Source organism: Vanellus vanellus (assembly GCF_965231255.1).
Source record: "Vanellus vanellus genome assembly, chromosome: 1".
Classification (NCBI taxonomy): domain Eukaryota; kingdom Metazoa; phylum Chordata; class Aves; order Charadriiformes; family Charadriidae; genus Vanellus; species Vanellus vanellus.
The window spans coordinates 221,548,477-221,566,082 of NC_138905.1; the positions used below are offsets into that span (position 1 = coordinate 221,548,477).

At 51.5% G+C, this 17,606-nt stretch overlaps 1 protein-coding gene across 1 annotated transcript in view; it reads left to right on the top strand.

Annotated features, from left to right (window-relative positions):
- The window catches only part of CHRDL2 (chordin like 2), a gene marked incomplete at both ends in the record, with an annotated part of 29,015 nt that extends 13,755 nt beyond the window's left edge, over window positions 1-15,260 (top strand). The window contains 6 exons of the mRNA XM_082487701.1: window positions 833-888; window positions 2,223-2,391; window positions 3,310-3,504; window positions 6,260-6,442; window positions 12,409-12,501; window positions 15,181-15,260. Coding sequence (XP_082343827.1) covers window positions 833-888; window positions 2,223-2,391; window positions 3,310-3,504; window positions 6,260-6,442; window positions 12,409-12,501; window positions 15,181-15,260 — 776 coding nt within the window. The remainder of the gene's footprint in view (window positions 1-832; window positions 889-2,222; window positions 2,392-3,309; window positions 3,505-6,259; window positions 6,443-12,408; window positions 12,502-15,180) is intronic.
- Between the last annotated feature and the right edge of the window lie 2,346 nt (window positions 15,261-17,606).

A 17,606-nucleotide genomic window follows, 5' to 3' on the forward strand; every position in this document is an offset into this window, starting at 1 on the left:
CACGGAGGGCAAAGTCCTACAAACCACTTACCCACCAGGATAGAGATGGTTGTATGGACCACATAAAGATTGTGCCTGCTGCTGTTGCTCCAGGGAAGTTTTCAGGACACTCAGGGAAGCCCACCACCTTCCACTCCAGTACAGCATGGCTGACTTTCACTCCCACAGCTTTCCGTGGGGGAGAAATTATTGAATTTGCTGCTGTTTCCCCTGACTCACACCTGGGGAGGGTGAGGAAAGAATCAAGCTCCGTGTCTCCAAATGAGACAGACTCAAGAGCGAATGGGCAGGTTCACATCTTGCTGACAACAAAGTCATGACATAAAATGACTCTTTAATACGAGAAATATTTATGAAGCTGGAAGGCCATGGTGGTCTCCTGGCCACGGACACAGAATTACCTCCTCCAGGTCCCTCCTCCAAACTCTTCCCTTTTTGCAATTTGTGTTCCTCTCTCCTAGTTTTCTTTGGTGCAGCTGGTGTCATTGACTCGGTGAGAAATGTCTTTGGATTTCTTTTTGATGCCAGATCATCATCTCCTCATACTCTACCTTTGGGGTGTTTTCATGTCACCTAACTTCAGAAGCTACAAGGCCATGTCTTTCTTGGAGCTGAGCTCTTGTTAATAGTCAGTGGGGACAAAAGGGTTTTTCTGGGTATGGCCCCCATTTGCTTTGGGTGGTGTGAATCGCATATTCGAAGCTCTTCTCTCTCCAGACCTCGCAGGTGGGCCAGCACCCTGAAGAGAGCTGCTTTTAGTCAGTTGGACCCCAAAGAGCAAATCTTCATCCAGCCCTGCAGCATTTTACAGGGCAATGTTTTTCCCTTGCAGATGGCTCATATGAGAAGTCCACGGAGGAGGAACCCCTGCAGTTAAACAGAGGTGTTGTACGTGACATTTGCATTTTAAAACTCAGATTATTGCTTCTAGCACAGCACAAAGAAAGCCATTTGTCCTTGACCATAGCCTTCTGCAAAGAAATGACCCACAGCAACTCTGGGGGGGTGGTCAGTTCCTTGGACAGCAGAACCACGGATGCCTGGTTTGCAGTTGAATCGTGTCTTGGCGTTGACTCTAGGTGAGGGCTATCAGCATAGGCTGAGACCTCGGACCACCAGGGAAGGACTCTTGTTCTCTTCCTCTGAAGCACCTCTGATGTCTTTGGAAGAGCAAAAGACCTGTGTGAACTAGAAATCCTGGGCAATTTTCCTCCTTGTTGGCCAACCTGGCTGAGGTTGGCCAGTGGGTTAAAGCAGCTGTGGAACATGGACAGAGCAGACTCAGAGGTGACCAGCAACCAGACGTGACCCTTACCCATAGAGCCAGATGGCCCAAATCTCTCTTTGGGGGCTTTTGCTTCAGGAGATGGTGTCTCCTTTCCACCCTGGGCTCAAAGGTGTCCTGCCTCCCAGTCGTAGCTCCCATAGAGCAGCCAGTGCTGGAGTTGGTCACCAGTGTACTTTCCCCAGGCTGTTTGTATCGGCAGCCCCAGCAAGGAAAAAGTGACTCCTTGGCTGCCGAGGGTGGATTCACGGTGACATTTCAGAGCTGGGCAGTCCATGCCAGGTCTGTGGAATTAGGTCACTTACAGCTCCTGGCCCTGCCCTTTTCCATACTGCTGGGTGAAACGCCAGTGTCACACCTCTACTACCTATAAAAATCTCCAAAATAGACACAAGGGGACCCTTTGTGCTGCGTGTCTTGTCCCAACAGTCTGCTCTTGGAAGACCGGGATGTTCCCGGGATTTCAGTCCCGCTGGCTGGCAGCCCCACACGAACCCTCCTGGTGCCAGCCAGGTGAGAGGGCAGGATATGGTCCCTCCTTACCTCTCTGATGCTGATTGGATTGCATAGATGGTGGTCCTCAGTTTCCCAGCAGACATCTAGAAAAAGACTAGCCCGTTTCCCTGCCTGTTTTAGTGAACTAGGACCTCACCTGAGGGCATTGGGTTGAGTGTGGAATGGGAAGTGTGCTGCCCCAATGAAGGTGACTCTCATGCAGCACATGGAAGACACCGGTGTGGGGCATTGACACAAGCTGCTCAGCAACCCTTGGGCGGTTGCAGGCACCGAGATGGCTCCTGGGTCGTTGCTCATCCCTGTGGTTCCTGGACCTTCCGCTCCTCATGGAAGGTGTGCATGGCTTTTTCCAGCATGTTTGGAGTGAGAACAACCCAACTGCCTGGGTCTGAGTCCCCTTCTTTTCTCTGACTGATCACAGAGGCACTCGCAAGACCAGTGTTTGGGGGAATCGATTGCCAGGAAGCCACCCGGAGCCACCATGTCCACTGTTCTCAGTTCTTCCCTGGAGTTCATTCCCAGGAGCTTCAAACCCAAGGGAGGTGGTGGCACTACCGTGAAGATTGTCTTGAAAGAGAAGCACAAGAAAGGTAAGGGATGGAAGGGCCAGGCAGTCTGTACGTGGTCTAAGGTGACTTTTCCAGGACTTTGAATTGTCCAGGGAATGTGTTTCAGCAGCACTGTTCCACCACCAAGTCCCACCCCCCGAGTTCTCACCCAGCTATCTCAGTCCTGGTGGCCCACAGCCTCTTGACTGCATGAATTTACCTGTTTCCAAAATGGGTTGGAAGAAGATTTGTCCTTGGGGTGTGTTGGAGATCTGGGACCTGGGAAGGCAGATGCTCAGCTGGAAGACTCCACATGGTCCTTCCAGAACAGTGCCGCAGAGGGATGGGATGTTCCTCCTTGCACCTATCCACCACTTGCTGGGTCTGTCCCAGTGCTGTGGTCTTTCTCCTGGAGGAGAGAGTAGGAAAGTGAGATGAGGAGGCAACCCCATGGAGCCAAAGGGGAAAAGACAGGTACCTTCTTCTCTTGGGGGCTCTCCCACCACTGTGTCTCCAGAAGGGCTCTTTCCAGTCCTTGGAAATGACGTCCTGGAGGAAATTTTGGGACCTCCAAAAATTTTCATGGAGGAGTCAGCAGGTGGCACTCTTCACTGTGCTTCATGCTTGTGACAGCCTCGGAGAGACCCTGGGCTTGCAGAGGCTTGAAGGCAGGTGAGGTCCTGCCCACACTTAACACTCGCTCCCACCAGGGTGGTTGACCCCAGCAGCCTCCATCTCCTGGACCCTGGTCCCGCTGCCTCATGGCACCTTCTGGGTGGGGTGGCTGCAATATCTCAGCGTTCATTGCTGCCAGATGTGCTGCCAGAGGACCATGCTCCTCAAGACAGCAGGGCCACCCGTTTCTGAGGTGGTGAAATGTGTTGAGCTCCACCAAGCCTTGGGTGTACAAAGAGAGGAGGATTTATTTCCATCAGCAACTCTTTTCTCTCTCCCCACCAGCTTGTGTTTACAACGGGAAGACCTACTCCCACGGGGAAGTGTGGCACCCCGTCTTCCGGCTCTATGGGGTCCTGCCCTGCATCCTCTGCACTTGTAGGGATGGTGTCCAGGACTGCCAGAAGATCACATGCCCCAAGGAGTATCCATGTGACTATCCAGAGAAAGTAGATGGAAAATGCTGTAAAATATGTCCAGGTAGGTGAGATCCCACCTGCTGCTGCATCTGCCTTCTAGTTCCTTCCTTTAGCCTTGTTTTAAAGCCCAGAGCAGATGTGTAGGTGTTCACATCACTGGTGACTTGAATTCACACCAGGTGAGTTCAGGAGGGCAAGCACTGTTGTAAGGGATGCCCTGTCTTGGAGGGCAGCAGGCCAAGGTGAGGAAGCTGCACCGATCCCAAAAGGTTGCATCTGTTGGGTGGATGTAGTGTGGAGAAAGATGCCCAAAGATGATAAAGAGTCTTCAGACAGATGGAAGATGCTTTCTGGGGAGAGGGCATGGTCTGTTCTCCAGACCTCCAGCGGGGACAAGAGGTCATAGGGTTAAATTGTGGCAGCTTAAATGTAGGTTTGAGATTAGAAGGACACTTTCCAAGTGCGGGGTTATCTGTGGCACTCATGGTTTGGTTTGAATTTGAGTTGAGGTCCCCATCCCTGGGAAGGGGAGGGTTAGGCACACAGCTATTGGGGTGGGCCAGGTAGAACCGGGCTGGTGCTGGGACTGGGACATGGTGGACAAGACCTCTTTATTTTTCCATGTTCAATGGGTTTTGGGTCTCTCAGCTGCCTCTTGGTCTTTGGAAAGCTGTTTGTCTTCAACCACAGACGTGGCAAAGATGTGGCAAGGCATGGGATCTTCTCCTCTTCCCACTGCAGAATGTTTTCTAGGTTATACCTCTCTGTACTGTCATTCAGCAGTAGATGTTTAGATGATGGACCACCCACTGCTTGCCTAGAGAGGCTGAAGACACCCGAGTCTCTTCGAGCCTGACTGCAGATCTCCTCTGACGTGCATCCTCAAGGTGGTTTTGTGGAGGGGTCTCACCAGGGAGAACACGCAAGGGGCACTGCCACATTTAAGAATGGGGGCAAACAGGCTGCAAAACCATTTCAGCTGGGATTTCCAAGCTTTTCCAGCCTCTGAGCAGAGAGGTTCTGGGATGGCCTCCCTGGAGGAGTGAAGGGCAGAAGCTCAGCTTGTTTTAATAAGGTTTCTGATATGTTTATGAGCAGGATTTATGACATGGTGCCTGGTGGGAATGGGATGTGATGACTGAGCAGAGCCCTTCCAGTCTTGCATTCTCATTATAACGGGTCTTTCTGGTTTAAAGTCTACAACTTTCTCTGCTGGGATCTCTTGTCTGCTGTTCAGCCTTCATTTATTTCCAGTTAAACACTCTGACCTAGCCAAAATTATTTTCTCCTTGCTTTCCAGTACTCATAGATAGCAATCGCACACCCATAGACATCACTCAGCCAAGTTACATGCTTGTCCTCTGTTTCACTGCATGGAGGTTTTGCCTACCTTCTTTTTCCAGGCAGTTTCCATGACTGTCCTCCTCTTCCTCCTCCAGTAGCTTGGAGAGAAACGCCGAACGATTTCTATTTGCAAAAGGGACGCAGATCGAAGGGGAATTGCTGCGATGCATTGGTCGGATGGGGAAACCATTGCAGCTGCTGGGGACCGAGCTAGCGGCTGGGCCCCTGGGTCCCTGTTCCTCCTCCTCAATGCGGTTGGCCATTGAGTGGCTCCAGTGTGAGGCTCTGAGGTTGTTGAATACCTGTTGTACCTGTGAGGACGTGTGGTTCCTTCCTTGTCGTGAAGGTGGGGCTGCCTCAGTCGATGCAAAGAGCAGCCCTGGAGTGGGTGAATTTTAATGGTCCAGGATGGAGGTTTTCCTGCACCCGGACTCCGCGGTGGCAGAGGAGAGGGTGGTGGGCTGTGATCATCCCCCTTTCCATCATGCTGAGCCTGCGGAGCTGAATGCTTGTCTTCCCATTGCTGAAAAGCCCGGCTTTGCATCCCTTTAAATTGGGATTTCCATCCCCTCTCAGAGAAGAATAGCTCAGGACCGTCCCAGAAAGCACGGGGGAGAGCAGAATCTGGCCTAAAATAACTGTCCTACTAAAATAAACCCCACGCGTCTATTTATAGCCAAACTTTCTTTCGAGTAGTGTAAAAAGCTTCAGCATCCAAAATGACGGGGAGAACAAGGCTAAATTCAGCAGAGCTGGGCTCCTCTGTGTTCCAAGGACCACAACCAAAGGCAATAAATCTCCTTCCAAAACTGTGGGGGATTCTTAATTACTCCAGATACATTAAAAAAATTAAAAAATTAGCAGCTGTCCTTCACCAGGGATGTTGAAAAAGTCACGTAGGGTCCCACCGATGCTCCTGGTGGTGGTGTCCCCGCTGTTGCGCCCCATGTGGGGAGGGGGCTGGGGCTGGGGCTGAGCCCACCCGTGGGGCTGAGCTGGGCGCGCTGCCCAGGCAGCCCAGCCACGGCGCTGGCTCCCATGCTGCGGGCTCATCCCTTTGCTTCACTGACGTTGCTCCTCCGGGACAGCAGCGGGAGCGAGATGGGAAGTGGGGAATCCAGCCTGGGCTTTGTGGTGAGGACGGCACCGAGGTCCCTGCAGCAGGTACGGGGGATCCAGGTGGACAAAATCCCCCTTCCCCGTCCCCGCTGGCACAGAGGCTGCCAAAATCAAGGGGGATGGTAAATACGGGGATGAGCACGTCTACAGATCCTTTATAAACATCTCCGTTTGCTGCCAGTCTCATCACTGGGGATCAGACCCTGGGAGGCAAGGTCCCATGCAGAGGCACGGCTGTGCCGCATGGTATCAAACCCGATGAGATGCTTCTCCCTCAACTTGAGTGCTGAGATGACCTCCTCTAAGCTCCTTCCTGCCCCTATTTAATGAATTCTATCCTTGTTTTTGCCCAGAAACCAGAGTCAAACCCACTGATGAAATAGTCACCACCCGGTGTGGTAAGAACCCCAACCGCGTCCTGGTGTACATGTTCGTGCCGCCGAGCTCGGAGACCTCCAAGGAGATCCTCAGGACGATCGCGATCGAGAAGGAGCCTGCAGAAGAGGTGGAAATCTACAACTGGAAGCTGATTAAAGGTGAGTCCTGTAAGGAAACCAGCCAGCAACGGAGGAGGTGTGTGTGGAAACCTGGTGCTTTCCAAGCTTTGTTCAATTTTTCAGGCTTTTCTAGTGGTGCTCCAGACCTTGTGTAGCAAGTCGAAACCTGCTGACAGCAGGCTGGCTTTTCTAACTCTCCCTTTCGCACTCTTTCGCTGCAGTTTCAGACAGAGCAGGGGCTGGAAACCACTTTTTGGCCCCAGTGTACCCTGCCATGAGCTGCATCACCATCCGGAGGCACAGCACGTGGGTAAACAAGGCAAGGGCCATGGGGCTGCTCCTCCAAACCTACCCGCTTCCATGCCAAATGCACATGGAAAACAAAACATTGTTCTGGTCATTCCATATTTTTGCTTTTGCTCTTCCACCGCCCCCTCCCCAGTCCACCCATCACTGGGAGCAACGCTTGCAGAGCTGCTGCAAAGGTGCATGGGGGTGGGATGAATTGCCCCCAGCCCACTTTTTGGATGGGTGGATTTGGATGGTTCTGTTGGTGTGTCCTCCAGAGGTCAAAGCACAGCAAATTCACCATCAAATGACACCAGTCTCTTACTCTGTCCCCATAGCTTTAGCTTTGCAACACTCTTATGGACCAGAGAAGCCTATCTCTACTAGAGACACTTGGTCCGGTAGATATTTGTGTTGTCTTTCTCTTGGGCCTGGGAAAGCATCCAGTGGCACAGCCACGAGTCTCCACTGGACATACTCTACCCCTTGCAAAAACTTGTGCCTTGAGCCTTGAGCGACTCATTCTGGATGTCATCTCCAAACACGTTGAGGAACAGGAAGTTATTGGAAGTGGTCAACATGGATTTACCAAGGGTAAATCATGCTTGACCAATCTGATAGCTTTCTATGATGTTATAACTAGTTGGCTGGATGAGGGGAAAGTCGTGGATGTCATCTACCTTGACTTTAGCAAGGCTTTTGACACTGTCTCCCATGACATCCTCATTAGGAAGCTGAGGAAGTATGGGCTAGATGAGGTGACAGTGAGGTGGATTGAGAGTTGGCTGCGGGACAGAACTCAGAGGGTTGTGATCAGCGGCACAGAGTCTAGTTGGAGGCCTGTAACCAGTGGTGTCCCCCAGGGGTCAATACTTGGTTCAATTTTGTTCAATATATTCATTAATGACCTGGATGAGGGGACAGAGTGTATCCTCAGCAAGTTTGCTGATGATACCAAACTGGGTGGGGTGGCTGACACCCCAGAGGGCCGTGCTGCCATCCAGCATGACCTGGACAGGCTGGAGAGCTGGGCAGAGAAGAACCTAATGAGGTTCAACAAAACCAAGTGCAAGGTCCTGCACCTGGGGAGGAAGAATGCTAGGCACCAGTACAGGTTAGGGGCGGACCTGCTGGGAAGTAGCTTGGAGGAGAAGGATCTGGGGCTTGTGGTAGACAGTAAATTATCCATGGCCCAGCAATGTGCCCTTGTTGCCAAAAAGGCCAATGGAATCCTGGGCTGCATAGGGAAGAGTGTGGCCAGTAGGTCGAAGGAGGTCATTCTCCCCCTCTACAGTGAGGGGGAATGTGAGGCCACAACTGGAATACTGTTTTGGGCTCCCCAGTTCAAGAGGGACAGGGAACTGCTGGAGCGAGTCCAGCGAAGGGCAACTAAGATGATTAAGGGATTGGAGCATCTCCCTTATGAGGAAAGTCTGAGAGCGCTGGGACTCTTTAGCCTGGAGAAGAGAAGGCTGAGGGGAGACCTTATTATGGCATACAGGTATCTAAAGGGTGGGCTGAAGGAGGATGGAGCCAGGCTCTTTTCAATGGTTCCCAGTGACAGGACAAGGGGCAATGGGCACAAGTTAGAACACAGGAAGTTCCGTTCAAATACACGGAAAAACTTCTTTACGGTTCGGGTGACAGAGCACTGGCACAGGCTGCCCAGGGAGGTGGTGGAGTCCCCTTCTCTGGAGATTTTCAAGACCTGCCTGGATGCAGTCCTGAGTAATGTGCTCCGGGCAATCCTGCTTTAGCAGGGGAGTTGGACTGGATGATCTCCAGAGGTCCCTTCCAACTCTGATAATTCTGTGATTCTGTGAGCAGTTGATGTTGGTTGCACCCTGCCTATAAGTAGTGACATTCCGTGTTGCTGGGTGTTTTCTGGACATGTATAGGCAGATATTCTGGTCTCTTGGGTATGTTCGTGTCTCAGCTTTCTCTCTAAGGACTCCTCAGCCTTCCTGGAGGTGGTTCTTCCCAGCTGCCAAGGGAGGGCACATGTGGATAGTAGCTGGAGAAATTAACTTCAGAGATGAAGCTGTGGCTGCCACCATGTTTCCATCTCGCCCCTGCTATCCTCCATCCTCCACTGTGCCCCTCTCCCCGTCCTCCCCCCTGCCTCGGCAAAGCCTCCTTCACAATGGCACCTTGTAGCTGGAGGACAGCTCTGAGCCTGCACTGTCTGGGCCCCACCGTTTCCTCTCCTCGCTCCTTGGCAGAGGTCGCCACCCAAACCTTCTCACCACCTTCTGAGGCCAAAAGCTTCACGTCTGCACGGAGCTCCCGAGCCCTGCCAGCCAAGGACAGGGGAGGCCCTTGTCCCCGAGGCCAACACAGCTCTTTTGCTTGGCAGAGCAAAGTGTTACTATTGGGAAAGAGCATGAGCTCAGTCACATATGGATTCCACCTCTCCATGGTCCATCACTCTACCAACAGAGCAGCATGTGTGGAGAAGAGAGGCTGCAAGTCGCGCCTGGAACCCATCCATCTGCCTTTGTATGGGCTTACGATACCTACGTGGCCTCATCTATTTCTGTGCTGAGATGGTTTCCTCCACAAGGCAGGAGTTGAGAGGAGAAACCAGTGCCAACACCTGGCTGAAAGCTTTAACCAGCTTGCTGGTGGTGCACCACCAACTGTGAGATGAGTTGCAATGGGGGCTTCCCCACATTTTTAGGGGTCCGAACACATCAGAAGCTTTGAAATGAGACTTGCTGATCTTTTAGAGCAGGAATTATCATGGGGAGTGAGGACAACAAAGGAACAGGCAGGATCAGAGAGGGACCAGCATGGTTTGGAGACTCTGTCATTGACTCCTGCCCTTTACCCTGCCTGGGCTGTACTTGGAGGTGCGGTCCCTGCCATGGACCTCTTTCCCACATTTACCATGCCAGGCTGTTGATTAGACATTGGCCAAAATATTCCTTGCTATCCTGAAAACCTGCAGCTCTGGGACCTTCAGCAATACCCAGTGTTTCATCACGCTGCTGTACCCTCACATTTGGGCTGGAGGGGGCTTGCAGGGTCTGGACCAGTTGTCTTCATGCTCTTCTGGCATGTGCTTGAAGATCTCCTGCTGTGGAGACTCAGCAGCCCATGTAATCTCTTCCAGGGCCGCAAACCCCTTCCTAAGGGAAGACCATTCCCAATGTGCAGCCTCTCTGCAGCTCAAGCTCATGCTTTCTCACCTTCTCCACCGCAGGTGTGAAGAGCAGTCTCCTTTCCTCTGAAGGTGCCATCAGGTCCTGCCTCTGTCCTCTCTTACGCGGTTTAAGCAGTTGAGTTTTTTCAGTCTTTCCTTGATGTTAGAAATGTCTGGTCCTTTGGTCCTCCTCATAGCTCTGCTCTGGACTTCTTCTGTGTCTTTCTTAAAGTTCAGAGCCCAAAACAGGGTGCAGGGCTCTGGACAAAGGTTGTGTCCTGCTGGGATGGGTCTCATATACCCATGTGCAGCCATGCTCCTGTCTCTGTCCACCTGCTGAAGCTTTGTTTTGCAGATGATTTATCAAGTACTGAGACCAGTTTCTTGAATGAGACCCACTTCACTCCTCAGCCCAGAGTTAAGCACCGTATTTAAAGAGTCATGTTGGTTCCCCATGGGATCAGCAGAGAGAAGCAGTGAAGGTATGTCCCACCCATCCATTTCAGGATGGGCAGAATGGCTCTGTGGAAGAGCTTATCTCTCCAAAATTAGGAAAGATGAATTGCTCCCTTGGAGATAGGGCTGGTCCTCAACTCGTTCCTTGTGCTCTACTGGACTCTGCTTGGTTTTTGGTCCTGAGGCAGAGCCTAAAGCATAGAATTACGGAATGGTTTGGGTGGGAAGGGACCTTTAAAGGCCATCTAGTCCAACCTCCTGCCGTGAGCAGGAACATCTTCAACCTGACCAGGTTGCTCAGGGCCCCGTCCAACCCAGCCTGGAATGTTTCCAGGGATGGAGCATCTCCCACCTCTTTGGGCAACCGGGGCCAGTGTCTCACCACCCTCAGCGTAAAACATTTCTTCCTTAGATCCATTCTAAATCTCCCCTCTTTCTGTTTAAAGCCATTCCCCCTTGTCCCATCGCCACAGGCCCTGCAAAAAAGTCTGTCCCCATCCTTCCTGTAGGCCCCTTTTAAAACACCAAGAAAGGTGGTAAGTGCCCCACAGCCCCACCACCTCCCTCCACCTCCTCCTAAACTTTGCAAAGGACGATCCTGTCTGGCGGACAGGATCTGCTCGCCGGGAAACGGTGTCCCCTTTTACCAGCTCCATCCCGTATTGCCTCTTCGGCGGATGGCAGGCGCAGTGGGCTATTCTTATCTGCACCGCCTCGTGCTCTCCTTGTGCGTGCTGGAGCATCGTCTGCATTCCTCCGCTGCTCCCCAGCTCCTGGCATCTGTCAGAAACGACCGGCCGGGGGGCCAAAGGTCTCAGCCAGCTTTCCGAGGGCTCTTGGGTGAACATTATCTAGGTCGGTTGATTAAAAGATGTTTATCTCTTGTAGCTCTTGTTTAAAATATCCTCTTGGTTACTAATGTACTGGAAAGTGCTTCATCAGCCACGGGGACTATAAGCACACCCTTCTGCCTCTTTCTAAGTATAGACCAGGAGGATTTATTGAACACTTGTGCTTTTCTTGCGTCATTAACAGTTTTATTATCTCCGTCCCGTATCTTCTTTTGTTACTGGTAGGACTTCTTTTCCTGACCCACTTAAAGGACTTTATTAATAGTCCAAATATCCACATATTTCTCCGGATGTCTTTGACTTCCTGTATTAATTTTCCACAGTCCATAACATCTCGTTTATATGGATTTGCTAGCCGGTTCTCATTCGCTACATACTCTTTTTATGTGTAATTGCTGCTGGGAATCGGGGAAAGTCTCTTAACCAAATAAGGGGGACCACGTTGGGTCTCACATCTGCCGGTAGCCAGAGGCTGAACGCACGGGGAGCCGGGGTGAGAGGTGGGGAAGGATATGCCAGGCATACCTGCCTGGTTTGTCACGCTTTGCAGGCAAATATGAATACCGTAACCCCTAATCCCGCAGAAAGGTCGCTTCCATTGCTAAATGCAGGTTCTGGTTTTCTTGGGTCGAATGTCTGAGTCAGGCACCTCCGCTAACGGGACGGTGCTGGCACGGACAGAAATATCAATCTCTGCTGAGGTCATTCGTGGTTTTTTTTTTTTTTTTGGTTTTTTTTTTTTCCTGTCCTGGAGGAGTTTCAGGGCTGGGGGCAGAGAGATGGAAAACTTCGGTCCCCAGCTGCTTCCAGGAAAGGAAAGCATCCGAGGATGGAGGGGCCTCTGTGGTTGGGGAAGATAGGTGGTCAAGAGCAAGAGAGAGAGAGAGGGTTCCCATTGGTCTCACCTTAATTTCTCTTATGGTTTTGGGGGAGATGAGACCTCCTCCTGTGCGAGATGCTTTTCAGAGCAATAGAATCTTATCCTTTCACCTGCTTTGTGGAGTTGTCCCTGACAGGTTCTGATTTAACAACCAGTTACTGTTTTCAAATGAGATTTCTCCTGGTCCTTGGCCAGTCCTGGATCCGCTCCCAAACTCCCACCAGGCTTTGGCAGCAGATCCCACACCAAACCAGGACCCCAGCGCATCCAGTGCAGCCCGTGTCCCTTTTGCATCTCAGGAGGGGACAGAGCGGTGTGCATCCAAACCACTCTGAACCTGGAATTGAGTGTCTCAGAGTCTGATGCCCCGTGTTTCTCTCCGCAGGCATATTTCATCTGATACAGACCAAGAAGATCAGCAAACAAGAGTTCAAGCAAGAAGCACAGAACTTCAGGCTGATCACCAGGACGAATGAAGGTAGGGAGGGAAAAACCCCGTTTCCCCGCTCCTCCGGCAGACCCTGCCCCAAAAAAACACCCCATGTTTTGTTGCCGTGCTCTGGCCATTCCGCAAAGGCTGCGTAAATCCCGGCACGGCGTGGGGAGCCGAACCGTAGGGAGAAGGCTTGTGCAAACACAGCCGGGTCGGGGCTGACCTGTCTTCTCACACATATGCAACGCTGCTGGTTAGCAGTCACATTTTCACTTTATGGTATCGGAAAGGGCAGCCAGATTTCTAAAAGTGGATGCACGCTTGTGAAATCCAAAAGCTTTGTCTCTCCAAAGCCTGTAAAACTGTTTGATTTTTATATCTAATCCATCTGGAGTTGGGGGGGGGGGGGAGGAAAAAAAAAATGATGCAAGGGATTTGAAAAAAATAAACTCTTGAAATATTTTTAAAAAATCATTCTTAATGTTCTTGGATGTGCGTAAATGTTACAAAAAGCAGGAATGACAGTGCACATGCCGAGAGTGCTTGTGCAGAGTGAAACTGCCGTGTTATTTCCTGCTGGCTGCCTCTTCACCGGGGCTGGGTTAGAGTTTAATGGGTTTGGTTCGGATCGGAGCCATTCTGGTATTGTCCAGCACCCGCGGGTCATCGGGTCAGCTGGGAACGGCGCTGCTGCCCAGTGCATACCAGCACACCCAGTGCCCCGGGGAGGGTGGAGATTTGTTTTCACCTCCGATCTGTTCGAGAGAACATCTCTTGACCAAACCCTGGGGGATTTTCAAATCCCTGCTCCCACGTTGGGCTTTGCAACCTGATGGGCTCTCTGGCACGTGCCCACTGCTTCTTGCCTCAGTTTCCCCCGACAAATAACCCTGTTGTGAAACCATCCCTCTGCTGTTGCCGCAAGTTCTAGGAAAGCATTGGCCGGTGATTTCTTCACAACAGGAGATTAATTCAGCTAGAAAATATGCCCGCCCCCCCCTCCCTGGGGATGACGACATTAGGGCTGCATAATCCTTGCTGGGATTACAGGGGAAGCAACCACCTGGAGGAAAAGCACCTCCAGCCACCTCCTGCCCGTGTGGGGATGCCTGTGTTTGGGGGGAGCAAGGAGAAGGATTGGGACACTTTGTGCTTGTTTTCATAGAATCATAGAATTGTCTAGGTTGGAAGAGACCCTTGGGATCATCGAGTCCAACCATCTACCCTACTCTACAAAGTTCTCCCCTACAACATATCCCCCAACATCACATCTAAAGGTCTCTTAAACACATCCAGGGATGGGGACTCAACCACCTCCCTGGGCAGTCTATTCCAATGCCCGACCACCCTTTCTGTGAAAAATTCTTTCCTAATGTTCAGTCTAAATCTACCCTGTTGGAGCTTGAAGCCATTCCCTCTTGTTCTGTCATTTTTTTTTCTTCTCTTTTCGGGGTGTTTCCCACCTCCCACCCATGCATTTGCTTTGCAGGGAGTCTGCAGGTCGCTGGTGGTGCTGGATGAGGGGATCTAGGGGGGTTTCTTCTCCTTCTGCGGCAGGATCTTCCCCTGCTGTAGGTGGTTGCAAAGCCCTGCACAAAGATCCAAGGCTGGGGCAGCAGCAGAAAAAAAAATAAATTAGTATAAACGTGGGGGGTTTGAGAAACCTGCCTCAATGATACGGGCTGACAGAAGGGAGGGGAGAAGCATACCTACCTGCCCATGGCCCACAAAAGGTGAATTTCGGCTTTCTGATGGTGAGTCAGGGGACAAGCAAAATGCTTCTTCCCCCTGAGAGGCAGGGAGTCCGCCCAAACCCCAGACACGGGGAAGACATAGAATCATAGAATCATAGAATCATAGAATTAGTGAGGTTGGAAGGGACCTTTAAGATCATCAAGTCCAACCGTTAACCTACCCTGATAAAAACACCACCACTTCTAAACCATGTCCCTAAGCACCTCATCTACCCTTTTCTTAAACACCTCCAGGGATGGTGAATCCACCACCTCTCTGGGCAGCTTATTCCAATGTTTAATAACCCTTTCAGTGAAAAAATGCTTCCTAACATCCAATCTAAACCTGCCCTGACATAACTTGAACCCGTTTCCTCTTGTCCTATCACTTGTCACCAGGGAGAAGAGGTCAGCTCCCATCTCTCTAAAACCTCCTTTCAGGTAGTTGTAGAGGGTGATAAGGTCTCCCCTCAGCCTCCTCTTCTCCAGGCTAAACAACCCCAGATCCCTCAGTCGTTCCTCATAAGGTTTGTCCACATGGCCCTGGACTGCCTGCGTTAAAGCTTCCCTTGAGGAGGCCGAGAGAGGGATTTATCCCTGTTTCAGACTGAGCTCCTTTTCTTTTAGGAGCGTGCGAGTGATTTCCAGGGAAAGCATTGGGAATGTTGGACTTGATGATCTTAAAGGTCCCTTCCAACCAAATAGACTCTATGATTCTATGCTGTTGATTTTCTGCAGGAGGTCTATAGGGCCCCTCTTGATCTCAAATACCATTTTAATTGCACGATGGCAAAGTCTAGGACCAGACTATGGGGCCATTGATGAGCTGCTCTGGCCATGGCCAGTGTTGTGGGTAGACCTCTCTCCCCATCTCCCTCCCAGCGTAGTCCTCCTGGGTCCTCTCCAGTCTGGAGGGTGCTATGCGTGGGGTACATTGTTTTTTCCTGCTCCACGGGTTGTTGCTAATGAGTGTCCATCTCTGCTGATCCAGGTCACTGGAACATCTTCCGAGCCCGGACGTCGGAGCTGAGGATGACAGAGAGCCCAGAGAAAGAAACAAAGAACTTGTAAAGAAAAACACTTTAATCTAGCTGTTGATTTATCTACACACACACACATACACACATACACATATATATGAAAAAAAAAAGTTACATTATTAAATAGACTGGCACAGCAATAAAGGATACACTAGTGTAAATTACAGAAACTCCAGCAAACGAACCAAATCGAACCGCATTGAAGCCACAGCCATGGAGGTGCCTCTTTCCAGCGGGAGAGCAGAATAGGCCGGCCGTCGTCTCCTGCGACTGAAGATGTCGAGTGCGCAGTGGGAGGAAGGAGAGATGGCAGAGATGCGAGACCTGGTGTGACGTGAAGACTGGGGATATGTTCCTGACACCCCAGCATTTCTGAAGTGCATCAGGAGCTAGCAGTAAAGCAGAACATGACCATGCTTTTTACCAACTGCTGACATAAAGATGACCTGCGAGGAGAGAAAAATCATCCTTATTTCTTTTCTTGGAGCCCCTGTGATCTGCAAAGGGTTTCTTTGGCTGAATATCCTCCAAAGGGCATTTCTTGAAAAGTCTTGGGTCTCTTCTCTGTTTCAGCTGGGAGGATTCTTTTCCCTTCTTTGCAGGTCACTTGAAGTTGTAGTTTTTGGGAGGACCCACCTGCTGACAGGGTCTGAGACCCTGAACACTGCACTAAGGTCGCTACTAAGCATGTTATTATGCTATATATTTATATTATCCTACATAATATCTACTGGGCTGTATTCACAGGAGGGGCATCTCCCAAAGGGCAAACAGGACCATTTCTGCAGTGTGGGGAGGAGGGTGTGCAGCAGCGTCACCCTCCCCCTGTCTGGAAATAGCTTTGGGGGATTTTCAGGTTGTTTTGGTACATGTATTTATCCCTGGTTTCTTGTTTTATTCTGTTTTGATAAATCTATTTATTTGGAGATCCAGATCTGTCTGATAAATCTGATTAAAGCGCCTTCTTGATTCAGCCTCCTGTGCCAGCTCTCCTTTCCCGTAGGGTCTGTGTTACAACTCGGGGGGGGCCTGCTGGGACCCCCATCCTTATGGGGGTGGGACCCCCACCCCAGTGGGGTGTGATTCCCTTGCACACACTCAGGCAGCATCCTCAGGGTTGGGAGGCGGGATGGAGGCATGCAGAGAGCGTCCCACGGATGCTCATCATCAGGGCATCATCCCACCCCACTTGCTTAACAGTCCATAGCTGGTTTGGGGCTGAAAACAGAGCTTGGGGCTGGTGGTGGGCATGAGGGTCAAGCGAAGGCTGGGGGCAAACCTGGGCCAGGAAAAGGGAGGTCCCGGCGCACTGGACAGGCGCCCAAGAAAGCTGCTAAGTGAGGACAGGTGCTCTCTCTTGGACAGGCAACAGCTCACGTGGGGCTACAAAAGGACCAATGCGAGCAGCTTCCACCCCGGGGGTGGCCATTCCCCTTTCTCTCTTTGTTGTGCTCCCAGAAACCAGCGGTTGCTGCCACATGCTCAAGATGTGGATGGAAACCAGGTCTGTGCATGGCCAGGAGACAGAGAAGCCAGAGAGCAAAGTGTCCTCAGCTCCAGTGGACCCGCAGCAAGGAGCAACCGGGAATAACCAGGGCAGCCACTGGACACCGACCCGGCACTGCTCACTGGAGCCGTGCGATGATCCAGGCGATGGGGCCGACCTCGTTAAATTTATTCAGGGAAAAAGCCCAGTGATACTTTGAGTGTTGGGGGTGTCCCCCCGTGGCGTGAGGCAAAGCCACCCTCTCGCCCCACAGCTGTGGGCATGACCACAGCCGTGCCCCAGCGGGGAGGATGCTGCCAGTCCCCAGGCAGAACCTGACCCCTCACTCGTCAGCCTAATTAACGCACTCTCGCGTGCTCTAATTGAAGCAGAGCTGAGGCCCAATTTACGCTCATTTCCCAGAAGCGGCAGGCATTTGAAATGAAGCCACCCAGTTGGGTTCCTGGGGATGACCTGGAGAAAACCAGCACACACTCAGCCCAGATGAGGTTTCCTGCAGGTGTCTACAGGTTACTGAGCCCACTATAGATTACTGAGCCCATATAGGTTATACTGAGAGCTCAGTATAGGTTATACTGAGCCCATATAGGTTATACTGAGCCCAAACATGGCCAGGAGACCTCTTGGGTGCAAATCAGTTGAGTGCCATGCACACAGAGCTCCTCAGCCATCTCCAGGAGGGTGGTGGATGTTGCTGGCTGCTCCATGGCTGGGAGAAAGCCTTTGGTGAGCAGTGTCAGAGGAACCTGCCTGGGCGAGGTCCCTGCTGTCCCTCACCGAATAATCTCTACCCAGAGAGGGGTGCATTATATTTCTTCTAAAAAGCAATGCGTGTTTGAAGTAACCACGGAGCTTCTGCGCTGTATCGCC